The sequence below is a fragment of the Cydia fagiglandana genome, chromosome 1 (genome assembly GCF_963556715.1).
Source record: "Cydia fagiglandana chromosome 1, ilCydFagi1.1, whole genome shotgun sequence".
Lineage (NCBI taxonomy): Eukaryota > Metazoa > Arthropoda > Insecta > Lepidoptera > Tortricidae > Cydia > Cydia fagiglandana.
Genome location: NC_085932.1, coordinates 26,779,932 through 26,798,029, shown reverse-complemented (window position 1 = coordinate 26,798,029; position 18,098 = coordinate 26,779,932). Strand labels below are relative to the sequence as shown.

At 39.8% G+C, this 18,098-nt stretch overlaps 2 protein-coding genes across 3 annotated transcripts in view; both read left to right on the top strand.

Moving 5' to 3' along the window:
- Nucleotides 1-6,353, top strand: part of LOC134668658 (FHIP family protein GJ17503) — a 30,228-nt gene extending 23,875 nt beyond the window's left edge. The window contains exons 11-16 of one of the 2 annotated variants that reach the window (XM_063526108.1): nucleotides 170-514; nucleotides 766-1,255; nucleotides 1,721-1,896; nucleotides 2,755-2,887; nucleotides 3,547-3,657; nucleotides 3,894-6,353. In XM_063526108.1, the coding sequence (XP_063382178.1) occupies nucleotides 170-514; nucleotides 766-1,255; nucleotides 1,721-1,896; nucleotides 2,755-2,887; nucleotides 3,547-3,657; nucleotides 3,894-4,126 (1,488 nt within the window). In that variant the 3' untranslated portion in view covers nucleotides 4,127-6,353. Of the gene's footprint in view, nucleotides 1-169; nucleotides 515-765; nucleotides 1,256-1,720; nucleotides 1,921-2,754; nucleotides 2,888-3,546; nucleotides 3,658-3,893 lie in introns of those variants that run through there. The other variant, XM_063526103.1, reaches the window with a different exon arrangement.
- A 361-nt stretch (nucleotides 6,354-6,714) lies between these two features.
- On the top strand, nucleotides 6,715-17,642 carry LOC134668678 (nischarin). The gene is made up of 4 exons (XM_063526122.1): nucleotides 6,715-7,274; nucleotides 7,954-8,200; nucleotides 9,544-9,662; nucleotides 14,536-17,642. Exons 1-4 carry the CDS (start codon nucleotides 6,834-6,836, stop codon nucleotides 15,124-15,126), a joined length of 1,398 nt encoding a protein of 465 aa, XP_063382192.1. The 5' UTR covers nucleotides 6,715-6,833; the 3' UTR covers nucleotides 15,127-17,642.
- The last annotated feature ends 456 nt before the right edge of the window (nucleotides 17,643-18,098 follow it).

Below are 18,098 nucleotides of genomic sequence, written 5' to 3'. Positions count from 1 at the left end.
AAGCTGATAGACGTCATGCTTCGGAGATTCACATGAATTACCTAACTACCTATTGTTTGAGTCTTTTGTTCTTTTCAAAATGTAAATTTCAATGTCAGAAACTATAATTTAGTTTTTTAATTTTTGCCTTTGAAGCTAACATTATGTACTAACTATCCTTCAATTTCAGCTCGCCCTAGTCTCCCTATCCCTGATGGAGACCCTCATCGACCTGAACTGCGAAGATGTGATGATCGAGCTAGTCTACAAGTACCTCCTGAAAGGGCACCACCTACTCACACACCGACCAACACCGCCCGACCCTGACTCATACAGGGACGCCGCAATGTCCTTCCTGAGTCTCAGCCCACAGTGCTGCTTCAGGCCTTTGAGTAGGACAAGGGCGTGGGTGGATGAACTGGCCATGAGCGGCCGGAGAGTGTTGGATTTGAGGAGAGATGAGGAGAGGGTTAATGGGGTGCAGGATGGCATCGCTATGAACAGTTTGGTGCAGGAGATCAAGTTTAATTATGGGGTAAGTTCTTTAGGTTTTTTTTTTAATTTAGAGCCTGATGGTGGGTTGCTGATGACTCACAAAAATTCAAGTTTAGTTGCCAAAAGGGAAGGACACCGATCAAGACCGCCCCATCCTAATTTATACCAAGATATCAAGATAGAATCCTAATTCTCAGGCCAGACTTCATCGTAAAGACAAAAGTCACTTTGTAAAAAACACACAGTCACAAGAAAAGGATCAATCAAATTAAACTAAATATTTCCTTTCAGAACCCAAACGACACCCTATTTGGCAACTACCACGCGTACCTATGCGACGCTCGATTCGAAATCGTCTCTCGCGCGCTCGCCTGCGCCCACTGGAGCTCCAAATACGACACTATTATCCTACCCAAGCCCGAACCCAACAACAACACGAAAGAGACGAGAGACGAGCCCATACCCACCAAAGAGCAGGACAGTCTTATTTCTAACTGCACCAGCGGCTACGATACTTTAAAAACTAGCGACACCTCAGAAAAAGAACCACACAGTTTAACATCGCTAAACGAAGCGGATGAACAAGAACAGCAAGATGTAAACGGCGATGGGAAAGACAGAGACAGCCTTATATCGACGGGTAGTGATAGTGATAAGAATGAGGAGTTTGTTGAAGACTCGTTTAGGATGTGCTTCTTGAAGGTGGACAGGGATTATGAGGAAGTTCCTGTGATAAAGAATTGGGTGGCTGGCGGGAGAGTCAGTCCGGCGTCGCTTATCGGTGAGTAGTAGTACTTCTCGAATTTGTCGATTTGTCGAACAAAATCCTGTATTCGTCGGATTTTGGACTGCGCCGTGTGATATCTATTTCGTTTTATGGCCTCATTGGACAGATCGTTATAAGTCAGGCATATTTGGTTTTACAAAGTAGTGATAATAAGAACATTTTTTGTGTATATTCGTAGCTCTCTTACTTATTAAACAGAAACTGGATCTTAGAATTTTGGTGTCCTTCTATTTCGTAGGTTGTTTTAACAAGTACTCAATGTGAAGAATTTCATGTCATTTTTTTTTTCTATCCACTAGGTACCTACAATCTTGAAGGTTGGGATAAATAAATAACCTAAAAAACAATGAAATAGCACTTCCTATACAATTAGACAAATGTTGAACGGTATTTTTTTTATAATTTTCCGTCGGTTGTGGTTGATTTGTATCTGATATACATAATTATGTATTTTTGCAGGCCCTCTGCTAAGCAGCCTCCTGAAGAAAGCGGCGGCCCTCCTAGAATCAGACGTCCTCAGCAACTGCCTAGTGACGGGGCTGCTTGGGAAACTGTGCGCGGCGCCCTGCGCGCTCCTGCCCGGCCTGCTGCTGCCGCAGCCGCACACGCAGCCCAACGTGCCCTCCCTGTACCAGGTACTGTAGCCTGCTGTCTGTGCTCAGCTGCTGCCTGTGACGGGGCTGCTCGGGAAACTGTGCGCGGCGCCCTGCGCGCTGCTGCCCGGCCTGCTGCTCCCCCAGCCGCACACGCAGCCCAACGTGCCCTCCCTGTACCAGGTACTGTAGCCAGCTGTCTGTGCTCAGCTGCTGCCTGTGACGGGGCTGCTCGGGAAACTGTGCGCGGCGCCCTGCGCGCTGCTACCCGGCCTGCTGCTGCCGCAGCCGCACACGCAGCCCAACGTGCCCTCCCTGTACCAGGTGCTGTAGCTTGCTGTCTGTGCTCAGCTGCTGCCTGTGACGCGTTGCGAAGCTCACTTCATAGTCTTTGCAAAAGTATTAAAGCCATCGGTTCCATAATCTTGGACGTAGGGCCTCTACAGTCGGACGATGCCTTGATTAATTGTTACATGTTTAGTTCCCCTTTTTAGGATTCCGTACCCAAAGGGTAACAACGGGACCCCATTACTAAGACTCCACTGTCTGTGTGTCCCTCTGTGTGTCACCAGGCTATAAAGATAGAGGTAATGATAGTTGATTAAATAGTAGATTATTCAAAATGCATATTACAATGCGCTTATGAACGTCATCATGTATCTCATGAACCGTGATAGTTGAAACTTTCACACATGATGTATTTTTGTTGCCGCTATAACAAACAACATATACTAAAAAGTACGGAACCCTCGGTAGGCGAGTCCGACTCGCACTTAGCCGGTTTTTATTCGTCTTTGTGTTTATCCATTTCTTCCTAAAGATTTCAGTCTTTTATTGTATTCTGATTACGATCCTATCGACCGCGCCAATACACATCAAGTTTAATTCCCTTTTCCCCAGATACTAAGCAAGCTGCGGGACGAGCTGGACGAGTTGACCAGCGGGCTGGACAACACCGCGGAACTGGTGGACAAGGCGCGAGTGTTCCTCGTGCAGAGAGAACTGCTGCTGGTCAGGAGGACCAACAACGAAGGTATATAATAGAATTGAAATATTATGTGTTCCGTTCTACGTTCGAGATCTTGATGGAAAGAGTAACGCCTCCGGTGACCGATAGATGCCGCTAGCGTCTAAGTAGTCGCTCCGCCCCGCGCCGTGACGTAGTTCCGCTTCCCCGTCCCTGTAAACCGTTGCTCGCTTCCCAAGTTCCCACGCCCCGCCATCACATTGTTTCGTCGACCGTCTTGACCGATGGTCCGCAAATTTATTTTTGCGAACTTTTTTGCAGCATGGTGCTTTAAAATTTCCGATCCAAAGCTTGTTTGATTAAATAGTGAGATATAGCCAGAGATCGCAATAGCCTAGCCTAGGTTAGCTTAGTGGGTAGTGATCCTGCCTGTGAAGCCGATGGTCCTGGGTTCAAATCCTGGTAAAAGCATTTATTCGTGTGATAAGCACGGATACTTGTTCCTGAGTCATGAGTGTTTTCAATGTATTTAAGTATTTATATATTAAATATATCGTTCACTATCATTGTCTAAGTCCCCACAACACAAGCTTTATTGAGTTTACCGTGGAACTTAGTCAAGTTGTGTAATAATGTCATATAATATTTATTTTATTATGTTTAATTTACATCTATGAAAAACTGATTACTGCCTTTCAAAGTACAAAAATAAGGTTTATGTACAGGGTCTAATAATAGCAGCAGTCCTCGAGCCGATGAGCCGCTACATCGCGGCGAGACCAAACGGCGGAGTTTGAGCACTAGTCTGTCCAACATGTTCGGACGAAGGTTATCAGGTTAGTCCGAAATACTATTAAAGAGTCGACTTAAAATTCCGATGTCTATTTACCTAGGATTCTATTACCTTTTTCTAATCGGGGGCTATTCCCAAAATCTCAGCCATTTGCATAGGCAAATGCAAACATTTTACGAACGTTCCATCACTGGCTCGGTACTAAATTTCCAAGCTAGAGGAAAAAGTCATCATTGATGACAATTTTTTTTATTTATTATCATGTATGTATATTTTCAGCATCCCCATCGCAGCCGCACAGCATCCCTCACTCAACCAACTCGCCCGCCAAGCGGCCCGTCTTCACCCAAGAGGCCTACTGGAACCAGTCCATAGCCCTCCGTTCCATCCTCAATGCCGTCCTACTAGACGAATGGCTAAAAGAACTCGCCGCTCTCTGTGAGGAGCATGCACTTAGACTCTCGGCCGTCAACTATGAGGACGATACTTATATACGAACGGTGGGGTTATGACTGTTAGCTAAACGTGGCGTCAAGGATGTAGCTATGCGAGACACGTCCGTATGACAGAGAATACATTGAAATAGCTTTACCTACCGCCCGGATTCACCCAAGAGACCTACTGAAACCACGTCTCAAAGCCACCCTACTGGACGAGTGGCTGTAGAAACTTACCACCTTATTCGTAAACGTCTACTGAAGTTAACAAGCCAATAATAATCGTTTGTCCCTTTCCATCATACCAATACGTCGGAAAGGGACAAACGAGTAAGGGGGTAAGACGATACTTTTGAGGATGGTAGGGTTATGACCGTTGGCTAAAGGTGGGGTCAAAGCTAGGCTATAGCTCCAAATACCTCCATATGACAGAGGAACTAAAATAAACTCAATGCATTGAAGCAATTTTGGGTTAACGAGAGATCACATATCAGCATAGTTGATTATAACGCTACATTTGCTGATCGTGCCTTCTGTCAGTTATAGTGAATACTATAAAAGGGAAATCGAAAAACAATCTTATGTCGTGAGAAATAAGGTTGATTTTTTCGAAAGCGCTCTAATACGTTAAAAAGGAAGGAAGGAATTCAGTCTGATATTAGAGCTGCGTCATCATACGGAAAAAACAGCTCTTACCTTAAATCTTTAGGGTTTAATTGAATTTATAACCATAAATGTGTCTTGCAATATGACGGGATTATCGAATTTAGCGCTGTGCTTGCTCAAATGGGAATTATTATTAAGGTTACAATTAAAATAAACTTACTCGTAAGGTGAGTTGGTAAGGGAGGTATTCCACCTGTTTCTTGGTCCAATGTGTATTTGCGTCTCACATTTTGCTTAATGAGAGAGTGAGACGCACATTGGACCAAGTAATTGGACGGGTGGATAACACCCTAAGGCACATTAATATGTTAGTAAAGTTTGGGTTGTTGATACAGTCTGATTTTATACATAGTTAGACTTATTTTCCAGTTATATTGCAAAACACGTGTATGGTTTTTGCCTTTTCTTACACGGTACATAAGAATTAAGATGATTTTAGATTGTAATGTACATACAAATTAAAATTGGATCGAAATCGCTTTAAATTTTATATATTTAATTTCATAACGATCAAACTTTTTAATTTTTAACATTCAGTGATAATATTTACTTGTTTTTTATTCTATAATTATAGTTATACGTAATAATCACACATAATTATAAGTACCTACTTTTATCGAGTAGTAAATGCCATGAAAGTAATTTTGAACTGTGATTTTGTGATGTTCAAAACTGGTTTATTTATTGTACATATATTCAGTATTTCGTAAATATCTATTAAAACAGTAGCCGCGTGTGTTTTAATACTAATAACAATTATTAATTACCTATAAGATTTATGGATGTTTCTGTAAACTGTAATTTTATTAATATGTCCGTGCTTTTTATTCTATTGAAATGTTTTTAATTTTTCAGATTTTGACTTTCCTAGTTTTGTATAATTATTATGTTTTATTGTATAACTTGCGAATGAATTGGTTATTTTCGTGAAACGAACATTATTATTGTGTTGTATTTTGTTTCTTATATTTTTATAGTTTGACAGTATTTGTTGCGCAATGGTAAATGTAAATCCAGGACTTATTGGGACTCTAGTCCTTACTACGTCACGTCCTACTCCGTCCAACGGATATAAACATCTTTATATAAGGTTATGTAAGCGCAAATTTTTCTTTAAATAAGAATATATATTATATTTCTAACTTGTGTGAGTGTAGTAAGTCATTTTATTGATTGTAAGAGTAAGTAGGTCATGAACACAAACTAAATTTGATAATAGCTTTGACACACAAATTATACCTGATTTGATGTTTTTTTTTAATTGTTTATTTCATAGTACAACCAGCATCACAGACACTAGAATTTAATCTACGTAAGTTCGCATCATATTTCATCACACTTACCTATTTTATAAGAATTAGTATTTTTTACATAACTTTAGAAATGTAAAGAAAGATAATTAGATAACGTCACTCCTGAATACTTCCCTACGTCATCATCGGCAGCTACTATTTGGCCCTTGCCGATGATACTTATTTTGCTTTATAGTGAGACATGTGACGCTGACTGTACCTGCGAAATACACTTGCCAATTGCTTATCTGTAGCTAGCACATGTATAACAAATTGTACTACCGTTACAAACTGAATCCGTTTACCTGGGCAATACAGATGTCAATAAAATAAATTGAAGTCTAGATTTGTTTTATTTATAGTTACTTAATTTTAATTATTGAGCCTATAAAAACTTATTATACAGGAAAAAATTACTGCATTTCCGTTGCCAGGGAGGTTTTGGGATTATACTGAGCTACTTTTACTATGGAACCATAAGTTTGCATTTGTTTAACGTGCACGCCGCATGCCCAACTCAAGCATCCACTCAGGCAGACATTAAATACACCATGTCTTCTAGCGCCGAATGGTTTTGATTAGTTACCAAACTATACGCTAGATGTCGCTATAAAAATCTTATGAACCAAAGTCACAATTTAGTAGTACAATACGGACTCAAAACTCCAGCTGTCAGTGTCAGGTGATTGTCAAAACTCAAAAGGCTCATTTCGCGGAAGTCCCCCGTTCATTGCGTCACACGAAATGTGAAAACAAAATAATTATTCAAATAGTTGAGCGTGTAAATTCAGTGACACGACGCATTTGTTCTTCAAATACTAAATATGTCTTCGTTTGTAAATCACAGAAACGAGGCTTCGGTGAGCGTTGACCAGACGAGCTCAAAAGAAACTGTTACTTACTACAGAATAACAGTTAAAGTTGGCCCTGTGCACTGGAACGTGTTGCATCGCTACAATGACTTTGTAGAGCTCCACGACAAGCTCGTCACAAACCATGGAGTGGCCAAGGAGTTATTGCCCCCAAAGAAGGTTATACGGAATAAAACACCAAAGTTTGTAGAACAAAGAAGGGAGGCGTTGGACGTGTACTTGAAGAATGTTTTCAACTATCTGAAGCTGTCCATGCCTTACGAATTCGCCCACTTTCTGGACATGCATTTGTATGATATATTTTTCCTACTGCAGGATTTGGCGAAGACTTTGTTTTTAGAAGGAGACAAGTTGTTAGAGAATGAGAAGTCCCATAAATTCACTCCAATAGAGGTTTGTTTATTTATGTATTGTTTTTATGAATTGTCAGAACTTTTAGTTAGGTGTCTCAGCTCTGGGAAAGAACCTTAACTGAAAGGTTTTTAAGTAGGTTTAGGTAATAGTAGGTAATATAGCTTGTAAAGATATACACAAATGACTCAATGTTATTAGTCATTTGGTCTACAGTCCAGCTACCTAGTGTTTTAAAAAGATAAGAAATATGCTTGCCATAAATCTGTTCATTACCTGACCATTGTATTGTCCGTATTTATCCAATTATTGTGCTTATTTATTTTGTATTTAGTATAGGCACAGTTACCAGTATAACTAAAAATCAAAATATTTTATACCTTTCATAATATTTCTTTGATATTATAGAATAGTATTTAGGTAAGCATAATGATTGATCCCATTAGCTAAATTAAGTGCATAAATATACATAAACAACTGTGATACCGAAATTGAATATTAGTATGAAAATATACCAGAATTGCGTCCCTGAAACAGCAGACTTATTAATACAATTTCTGTAATAAAGTAAAAGGGAGAGAAAGAGAAAACAAAACTCATACTCACAACTCTTTCCACAATGTCTTTCATTGTTATAACACCACTTACGTCTGAAATTATGTTGAGAATCACCAGTAACCATGCACTACCCAATCCTATATTCATTCAATAATTGTTGCAGTTGCATGCAATAAGTGAGCGTTTAAAAATGGCCTGCCCGCCAACGGAGAAACAGGACCAGATGTACGACTTCAGCCACATCCTGGACTACTGCTCACAGCTCCGGGCCCTGAACATCGAAGGCAGCTACGAGAAGCTTGGCTCCAGCACCATAGTCCCTAACGAGCTGCAGTTTGACTTGATACCGTTCAAGTCTCTGCAGGAATTAACAATACTTGGAGTACCTATGGGATGTATTCAGAGTGTTGGTGAGTTTGCACTTTTGAATTAAATGTTGAATATCTCTGGAAGATAAATACAATTACTATACATATGTATGTTTATCCTGTATCAAAGTCCTCTTGAAAATAATTATTATTATTATTATTATTATTTTATTATTTATTTAAATACATTTACACGGCATCACAGCATATGCCAATACACCGCATAATAAACTAATTACATACTTAAACATTAAAACTCAAATGCAAGTGCTGGAAAGCCTATCATCCATCATCTCACAATAAATGACTTCTAGGCTGGTTCAGGAGCATTCCATGAAATTGTCTACCATTTGTCCCGTACAAACGCGAATTTTCTGAAGATTTGCAGGTAGGTTATAGGTTATAGGTTTTCGCGGGCTTGGTTTCCGCAACTCGACGTCATAGTATCGCGCCTATTTTGCGTAATGGGTTGGCGGCACTATTCCTGCCAACCCAACTCTACCAAGAAGCCTAGCAGACCCTTGATGTTGCCGATGATTTGCAGGTATAAGAGTTTCCTTTTCTATGACAAATGGTCAAAAATATGCACAGAAAAATAATCGCCTGCTTTGAATGCCCAAAAAAAGTCGCAACACAGAAAATAAAATGCGTTTGTACGGGACAGCCCGTGGAATGCTCCTTCAATATATTTTTAAATATTTGCTTCTATTAGTTGCCTTTCTTTTGGGATAGGTACTATTAAAGACTCTTTAAGATTGAGTTTAAGAGAACTTTGTATGATATATTAATCTGCCTTATTACACTGCTACACTACTATATTATATTATATTATATATAATATATGTATTTATTTATGTATGTCTATGTAAGTATGTTTATGTATTGTATATGTATTTTTATTCTGTTTATTTTTATTTTTTGCATGGTAATTTGTCTGTTTTCGATGTATTTAGTGATAAGTTTCTTTCATTGCATTTGCAACACCTACTGACATATGTAAATTTATTAATTTCCGCTACCCAAAGGTTGTCTGGAAGAGATCGCTTTTTAGCGATAAGACCGCCTGTTGTTTACCTCTGCCTGTATTTCTGTTTTCTTTTGTATTGTCGTCTTTTATTGAGGTGTGCAATAAAGAGTATTTGTATTGTTGTATTGTATTGTATTAATCAATGCAAATAAATTATATACATTCAGAATTTTACATTGTGAAAGTACTTAATAGTCTCAGCAGAACATAGTTCAAATATATTTTTATCAGAAGTCTGCCTGATTTGATTTCTTAAACTTAAGTAATTGCCTCGCGCTTGCTTGCTCTGTGTGGACCCAGCTATTGAAAATGTACTGCTTACACTATACCAATGTTTTCTGGATGTTTATTCCCGCAGGTTCCCTCCGGGACACTCTAATCAGCCTGTCAGTGCTAGTAGCAAGCGTGGTGTCCATGAATGAGTTCCTGCTAGTGGACATACTACACAAAGATCCCTCCAGCATTGCTGACACTGTGGTAAGTCACATCATTATATGTATTGTTCATATTTCAGATTAATCTGACTAATGACATAAGCGTGTATGTTATTAAATAACGATAACGGGGCACGCGTCCATGAGTCCATTTATCAAAGACTAGGCTCATATAAATAGGTCATGTGGGGACGCGGGTTAACTTATCTGAGTAGTGTTGTCGGCCTGGTTAGTTACTCTACGAGATATTAGTTATGGATATTGGTATATTCATGCTATAAAAACGTCAACAGAATAACTGAGGTGCCTACATTCCCTACATTCAGCTAAATCGAGTACTGATTGCAAAATTGTTAGGTATAGTAAATGAAACAAATTAATGTCATTAAAATTCATGATAGGTATTAAAGCTTTGAAGAAACTTTTGGCAATCATAGTTGGCCGTTAAACTTAACATTGGGACGAGAAAAGAATACTAATTTAAAAATCTCACTCTGTACTATCATGTTGATACCCATATCATAGATGATTACATCTGAACATTGTGGTCGGTCTGGATAGCTACTCTACGTGGTCACAAAATGATACAACAAGTCTATTGTGTAGGCGTAAAGCGATTAACAGCTTAGATGGATTGGATTGTATTTAGTCACGTGTTTAAGCACGAGCTCGCTTACTTATCGATATCATCAGCCTGTATAGTGTATACGTGTATTGACGTTATTGTGAAATACTCGTTCTCTCATTAATAAGACAGATATTTATCTATCCTCTGGACACGTGGTCTTACACCCGTTTTCATTACCTCCGCTTGCCTACCTAGAATAGAATTGACAAAAAAAGGCACAATTATAATATTCCGTTTCGTCCGACTGGCTAAACCAATGAGGTTGGACGCGATGTCGAGATAAATCGGTATCAGTTTAAAACGGACCCGGTCGCATGAGGGGACCGTAATACTGTGCGATTTAGCTATCTACTTTAAAACTATAAATAAATATTGTTAGTGCGCAATAGTACAGTCAGCGTCAAATAGTCACTGACTGGCATAGTAGCCAAATATATCGAAACACATCGTTGTTTTATGGCAGTGGTCGGCAACTCGCTTGCGGCCCGCGAACCTCCCTGGCTATTTTGTATGTAATATTGACAAACGATTATGGGCATTACCCCCCAAATGAAAACACACGCCAAACGAAAATGGCCCCTTAGTTCCCGGCCGCCAAGCTATTCGTGGCCATGGCAGCGGCCACGGTAACGGCGAGGCAAGGGGTGCTAAGAATCCCCGGGCTACGTTAGGCTGCCATTCATTACAAAATTTGACCCTGGCTACGTTTAACGGACGCACTCTGAGGCTTGACCACCATCTAGCGCAGTTGGAAGTGGAGTTAGAGAACATTAAATGGCATGTTCTAGGGTTATGTGAAATCCGTAGAGAGGGGGAGGATAACGTAACCCTAGAGTCGGGCCATCTTCTCTACTATCGTGAGGGTGATAAAACATCCCAGGGTGGCGTAGGTTTCCTCGTCAATAAGGCCCTCTCTAACAACGTTGAAGAAATCTCCAGTGTGTCGACCAGGGTAGCGTACCTGATCCTTCGGCTGTCCAAGCGCTACAGCATGAAGGTAATTCAGGTTTACGCACCGACCTCGGCACACTCTGATGATGAAGTGGAGGATATGTACGAAGACATATCCAAAGCCCTGCACAACACCACTAAGGCCCACTTCAATGTTGTTATGGGGGACTTTAACGGCAAGGTGGGAACCCAGACGGGCAACGAATCCCGGATAGGCCCGCATGGTTACGGAGTTAGGAATCACAGGGGGCAAATGCTTGTCAACTTTCTTGAGAAAGAGGGACTGTTCTTAATGAACTCCTTCTTTAAGAAACAGCCTCAAAGGAAGTGGACATGGCAAAGCCCCGACACTGTGACTAAAAATGAGATCGACTTCATCATGACGGATAGCAGGCACATATTCAGAGATGTCTCAGTGATCAACAGGTTCAATACCGGATCTGATCACCGACTCCTCCGAGGCTCTCTGAATATCAACTTAAGGCTTGAAAGAAACCGTCTGATGAAGTCCACGCTCCGCCCTAACCCAATCCAAATTATGGCGGGTACCAAGAAGTTCCAGCAGCTTCTCAGGGATAGATTTGTTGCCTTGGAACCCACCAATGACGCTGACGAGACCCTACATAATCTGATCGAAACTCTGAGGGACGAGGGCGTCAAATTCTGCAGAACGCAGCAGACTGGCAAGAAATCCAAACTCTCGGCTGAGACCCTCGGATTGATGACAAAAAGACGGGAAACTACCCAAGCGACTTCGTCGGAGACGTCAGAGCTGAACAAGCGAATAGCGAAGATGGTACGGCGCGACCTTCGGAGCTCCAATACACGCCTCATTGAAGAGGCGATAGAGCAAAACCGAGGGTCCAAAGTATTCACTCAGCAGCTTGGCAGGAGCCACCTGACGAAGCTTAAAACTCGCGACGGGAGGACCGTATTGTCGAAGCCGGAGATCTCCGCCGAGATTGAGGATTTCTATGGCCGGTTATATGCTGCACATGCCCCTCATTCCCAACGAGACGATCATGATTCCAGAGCCACCCTGACACGCCATTACACCGACGAACTGCCAGACATCAGTCAAGACGAGATCGTGTTAGCTCTGAGGCAGCTTAAAAATGGAAAAGCCCCCGGTGAGGACGGAATAACATCAGAGCTTTTGAAAGCTGGAGGAACCCCTGTTATACAGGAATTACAGAACCTCTTCAACGCCGTCCTTCACAGTGGGAGAACTCCAAAGGCGTGGAGCGGGAGTTTGGTGGTGCTCTTTTTTAAGAAGGGGGACAAAACCCTCCTTAAAAATTACAGACCCATCTCGCTCCTGAGTCACGTCTATAAGCTGTTCTCACAAGTGGTCACAAACCGTCTCGCCAGGAGACTCGACGAGTTCCAGCCGCCAGAGCAGGCAGGGTTTCGCGGAGGATATGGCACCATAGACCACATTCACACAGTGAGGCAGATTATACAAAAGTGCGAAGAATATAATCAGCCCCTGTGTCTAGCCTTTGTGGACTATGAGAAGGCATTTGACTCTGTCGAGACCTGGGCTGTTCTGGAATCCTTACAGCGATGCCAAATAGACTATCGTTATATCGAGGTGTTGAGATGTCTCTACGAAGCCGCCACCATGAGTGTCCAAGTACAGGGTCAGCAGTCTAAACCTATCCAATTGCGCAGAGGGGTGAGACAGGGGGATGTTATATCCCCGAAACTGTTCACAAGCGCGTTGGAAGATATGTTTAAGACGCTGGACTGGAAAGGTAAGGGCATTAACATAAACGGCGACTACATCTCACACCTACGATTCGCAGATGACATAGTCATAGTGGCGGAGTCGCTAGAGGAGCTGAACCGGATGCTGGACAGCCTAGCTGCGGCCTCGCGACGCATCGGTCTTGGCATGAATTTGGATAAAACTAAAGTCATGATCAATGGCCACATTGATCCAATACCGATAGTCGTAAATGGCCACCTTCTCGAAATCGTTTCGGAATATACTTACCTCGGGCAGATTCTACAGGTAGGTAAAAACAATTTCGAGAAGGAGGCCAAGAGGAGGATCCAGCTGGGCTGGGCAGCGTTTGGGAAACTACGCCGAGTCTTCTCGTCATCCATACCGCAATGCTTGAAAACAAAAGTTTTCAATCAGTGCGTCCTACCCGTCATGACCTACGGAGCCGAGACATGGACACTCACGGTAGGGTTGGTCCACCAGTTCAAAGTCGCTCAGCGAGCTATGGAGAGAGCTATGCTCGGAGTTTCTCTGAAGGATAAGATTCGTAACGAATACATTCGACAGAGAACCAAAGTTATCGACATAGCTCAAAGAATTAGCAAGCTGAAGTGGCAGTGGGCTGGCCATATCGCACGAAGAACCGACAACCGCTGGGGGAAACGTGTTCTTGAGTGGAGACCGCGACTCGGCAAACGTAGTGTAGGACGCCCTTCGGCCAGGTGGGATGACGATCTGCGAAAGACTGCAGGCAGATGCTGGATGCGGCAAGCTGAAGACAGGGCGCTATGGCGCTCTTTAGGGGAGGGCTATGTCCAGCAGTGGACTAATATAGCCTGATGATGATGATGATTGACAAACGACAATGTCAGCTAAAGTCACAAATATTACCAAAGTGCAGCCCGCGTCAACTTCGTTAACTACTATGTGGCCCTTGGGTGCTAAAAGGTTGCCGACCGGTGTTTTATGGTGACGAAGATGTGTTACGATATATTTGGCCACTTTGGCCCTCACTATCTATTCGATGCTAACTGTACATTCTGTAATAGTTTTGCACTGAGTTATAGGTCACACGTGTCATTGTTACGTTTATAGCCGCAGATATAGACATTCCGACTAGTAAATAGTGTAAATGCTGTATCCATACCGATAAGTGCGATTATAGGTCAAATTGGATAGAAGAGACTACCTACTGGTTGTTTAATAATATTACAATATTAATATTTCTATACTTATTAGTTATTACGCCATATGTATATTTTTCTAGTTTTCGAATTTAATAGTTGCACAGTTTGTTAGAAGAAATGTTGCAATACGTTCTACTAGCACGCTTGCTTATTACAGGAAGATGTTGTACCTATTTATCACATAAATACATGGCGAATTTAAATGTTATATTATAAAACTGTGATCAAAAGAGTAACAAACAGAGCACGTACAGTGAACTGTGAAATTGCATGGAGAAATTATGAATGAATTCATTGATAAAGTCGCCATGCTCTTTGGCGGCTGATGGTACTTATACGACGACGATATTATGACATCGATTGACAAAAAAAGTTCATCCATATACGTAATATACATAGTACTATATGTATTTCTTTACAGAAATGGAAGAAGCTGTCAATAGTGAACTTCGCAAGCAACAACATAAAGGATATGGACTGGGCGATCAAACTCGTCCCAAAACTGCAGCATCTCAGTCTATCCTCCAACAAGCTCTCCGAGCTGTGTGACGTGTCCTGCCTCCACGAGCTCAGGGTCCTCAACCTGTCCATGAACAACTTCCAACTCTGCGAGAGCTGGCACTCCAAAATAGGTAACGTAGTCAAATTGGATCTCTCACAAAACAAAGTGGAATCTCTTCAAGGATTCTCGAGATTATACTCTTTAGAAAGCTTGGACTTAAGCTGCAACTGCGTCACAGATGTCGAAGAGGTTCAGCATATCTGTAAACTACCGGTTTTAGAATATCTATGGCTCACCGCAAACCCTGTGGCTTCAACAGTAGATTATAGAGTTAAAGTTTTGGAGCAGTTTAATGCGAGAATGGAGGAGATATGTTTAGACAATGAAAGGGCGTCGGGTAAAGAGCTGGATACAGCCAGGGTACTGCAGGCCTTAAGGGTAGTGAAAGAGGGGAAGACTCCGAGCTTTCTGCAGAATAATAACACTACCCATTGTTTTAATAGAAGTTGACAGCTAGGTTTGTAAATAGGAGAATTTGATGTGTAAATTGGAATTATTTTTTATAGATAAGAGGTAGCTACTGACTTACAAGGAAGGGTACCCAACTGTCCGACTCCGATTTGATTTATTTTGATATATGTTATAGAATAGTCTAAAATAACGGACACGTATTTTTATTTGGCTGCCCAAACTCAACCTGTTAGGAGAAAATGCCCTTCAAAGTACTGAAAATTGATCAAACCTTCTAATTTCTGAGAAGAGATTTGAAAAAAAAAAGATAATTAATTACTTACTGGTTTCGGTATATGTTGGAGAACATGAATAAAGAATGGGGACGTGTTTTGTCATTTCACCACAAACTCATTTTTTATATAAAAAAAAATATATATTTAAGAAATAAATATAATTAATATATTTTTATTAATATAGGTTGAGTTAGGGCAGCTAAAAAAAATACGTGTCCGTTATTTTAGACTACTCTATAACATATATCAAAATAAATCAAATCGGAGTCGGACAGTTGGGTACCCTTCCTTGTTAGCCGGTTAGTAATTTTTTGGACATTTATTTTATAAATAATATTCTGCCTTTCAAAATTGTTGTAATGTCTAGAAAAGCCTGAAAAAAATGTATAAATATAATTTGATAATATTATAATGGCCTTAACATCAGAATTTTAAAGGCGTGTTTGTAACTGGACCATGTTATTCCTGTTTTATTTTGTTCTTATCTAATAGTATATAATTACGTCACATTTACCCTGACGCTAAATCGGTGTAAAATTATAATCTCGTTAATGTGTGTGATAATGAATAATTAATCATAATATTATGCATCATAGTGCTTGAGCACTAATGATATATCTGATGTAATAGTGAGTATGTTAGATCAATACGATAATATTATTGTGACCTTGTCAAAGATTGCTTTAAATCATAGCGAAGGGAATTGATTGTAACTCAATATATATTCGATCATAGGCAAGCGAATACTAAGACATTTTAAAGATTCAAATTAATTAGATCTATAAAGCAGATGACGCTGGAGTCATAGTAATAAACGATTTCATTCATTCATTCATAAACTATAGCCCTTTAGTTTATAAGACAGGGGTCAAATTTTGCCTTATTAGGTTGATAAAAGTGGACCTATTGTATTCCGTAAAACTCTGAAAATATAATAGGTAGTAACGCTATGAAACTAGACTTATAAATAATGTAACTAATAGAGCCCTTGGACTGTCATTTTGTATGGGCTAGGTACCATGGCAACACAACTATACAATTATTCTATTTGTTTCTTAACCTCCTAAAAGGCCCAAACATTACAAATGAAAAACTTGAACCTAAGTTGTCAGAAATACAGTTGATTTTGTTTATAATTATTCTGTTTTGCTTATAATTGAAAGAAAGAAAACAAATGTAGGTAACTTTGTTCCAATTGTATATGATTTAACTTTCGAACTGAATAAGTACTATAGCTGGGACCGTGAGCCTTAGGAGGTCAAAATAATGTTAACAACAACTTGACATACCTACTTGGATATTCGGCCAATGAGGTTTTCTATCTATAGGCCCGTCTACATATGTATAAGCTCAAAGGTCCGAGTCGCGTGGTTCTACAGTTTACATATTTTTAAAATAAGAACAGATTATAATCTTGTTCGAGATTTTTCTAAATAAGCTTTAAAACACTTTCACAGTAGCATACAATTAAAAATATGTAATGTACACACTTTTTTATAAACCGATTTGTACAGTAGTTCTTGCGTTTTGTGGTGCTAACAGAAAAGTATTTTTTGTTGACAAATCTCATAATGACATACAATTTTGGTGTTACACTTGACATTTTTTGTACCTATAACTATATTGACCGATAAAATAAGAACTGACATTTTCAATACCAATTTTTATTATTATATTATTATTGGCTTCATTGCAACAATTTTGCCTACCAAAAGAGCTGTCATTTAGTAATTTTTTGCGAGATGTTTTTTACTTTATTTAACTGTATGGTATGTTGATATTTTTAGGAACCGATTCACTGGATAGGAGTTAGATACATCTAATAAAATAAATAAGTGTTCCATAAACCAATTTTTGTACGGGGCACTAAAAAGTAGATATATGGTGTTTATACAATGGAAAGTTTGTACAAACTGGCTTAGGGTGGTATTCCATCTGTCCAATGTTCCAATGTGTATTGCGTCTCACATTTTGTTTAATGTAATGAGAGAGTGACGCAATGACATCGGACAAAGAAATTGGACAGGTGGAATACCATGCACCCTTAGGTACTCATAAAAAGAAAGTTGCAAAGTAAAAAGAGACTTGTTGCATGAGGGAATAAAGTTTCTTTTTACGCGCACGAATCTGAAAGAATTACCATTCTAAGTAGTAATAAGCAAATACGTATTAATTTATAAGTATTATACTTGTGATTAAACCGTGCATTGTATTGTATATAAAGGAATGATATATTTTATTAAGAATTGATTAATTTATTATTAAAGTTATTTTAATGTTGTCTTGAATTTTAATTTCATGTTGCGTTACTTTGGAAGTTTAGACGCCTTAATATAAGTGTATATTCTCTATTTTTTAAAGAAGCGTATACGATTTCAATAGGTCGGCAATGTGCATGTGACATCCCTGTCTGTAGCTACATGGGTAGGTGGAATGGAAAACCGAAAATAGGTACTTATTTATTATAGGTACAAACGCAGTGTAATGTAGACACTAGAATAGTAACGCAGAAATAGAAAGATACAAATAGCAGTAAGACACCTTTGTATCAATGTCAACAAGTGATTATAATTACTAGCGCTGGATATGGGTCAAATACTCATATTCCAAAACGAACAAAGTTAACATTATCAAACATCTTGGGTACGGTGGCAGATGTTAATTATCTCCATACAATTTAATTCAAAACCCTTAAAGCTCAAAATTGAAAAATACTATAAGCTAGAATTCTTCGTT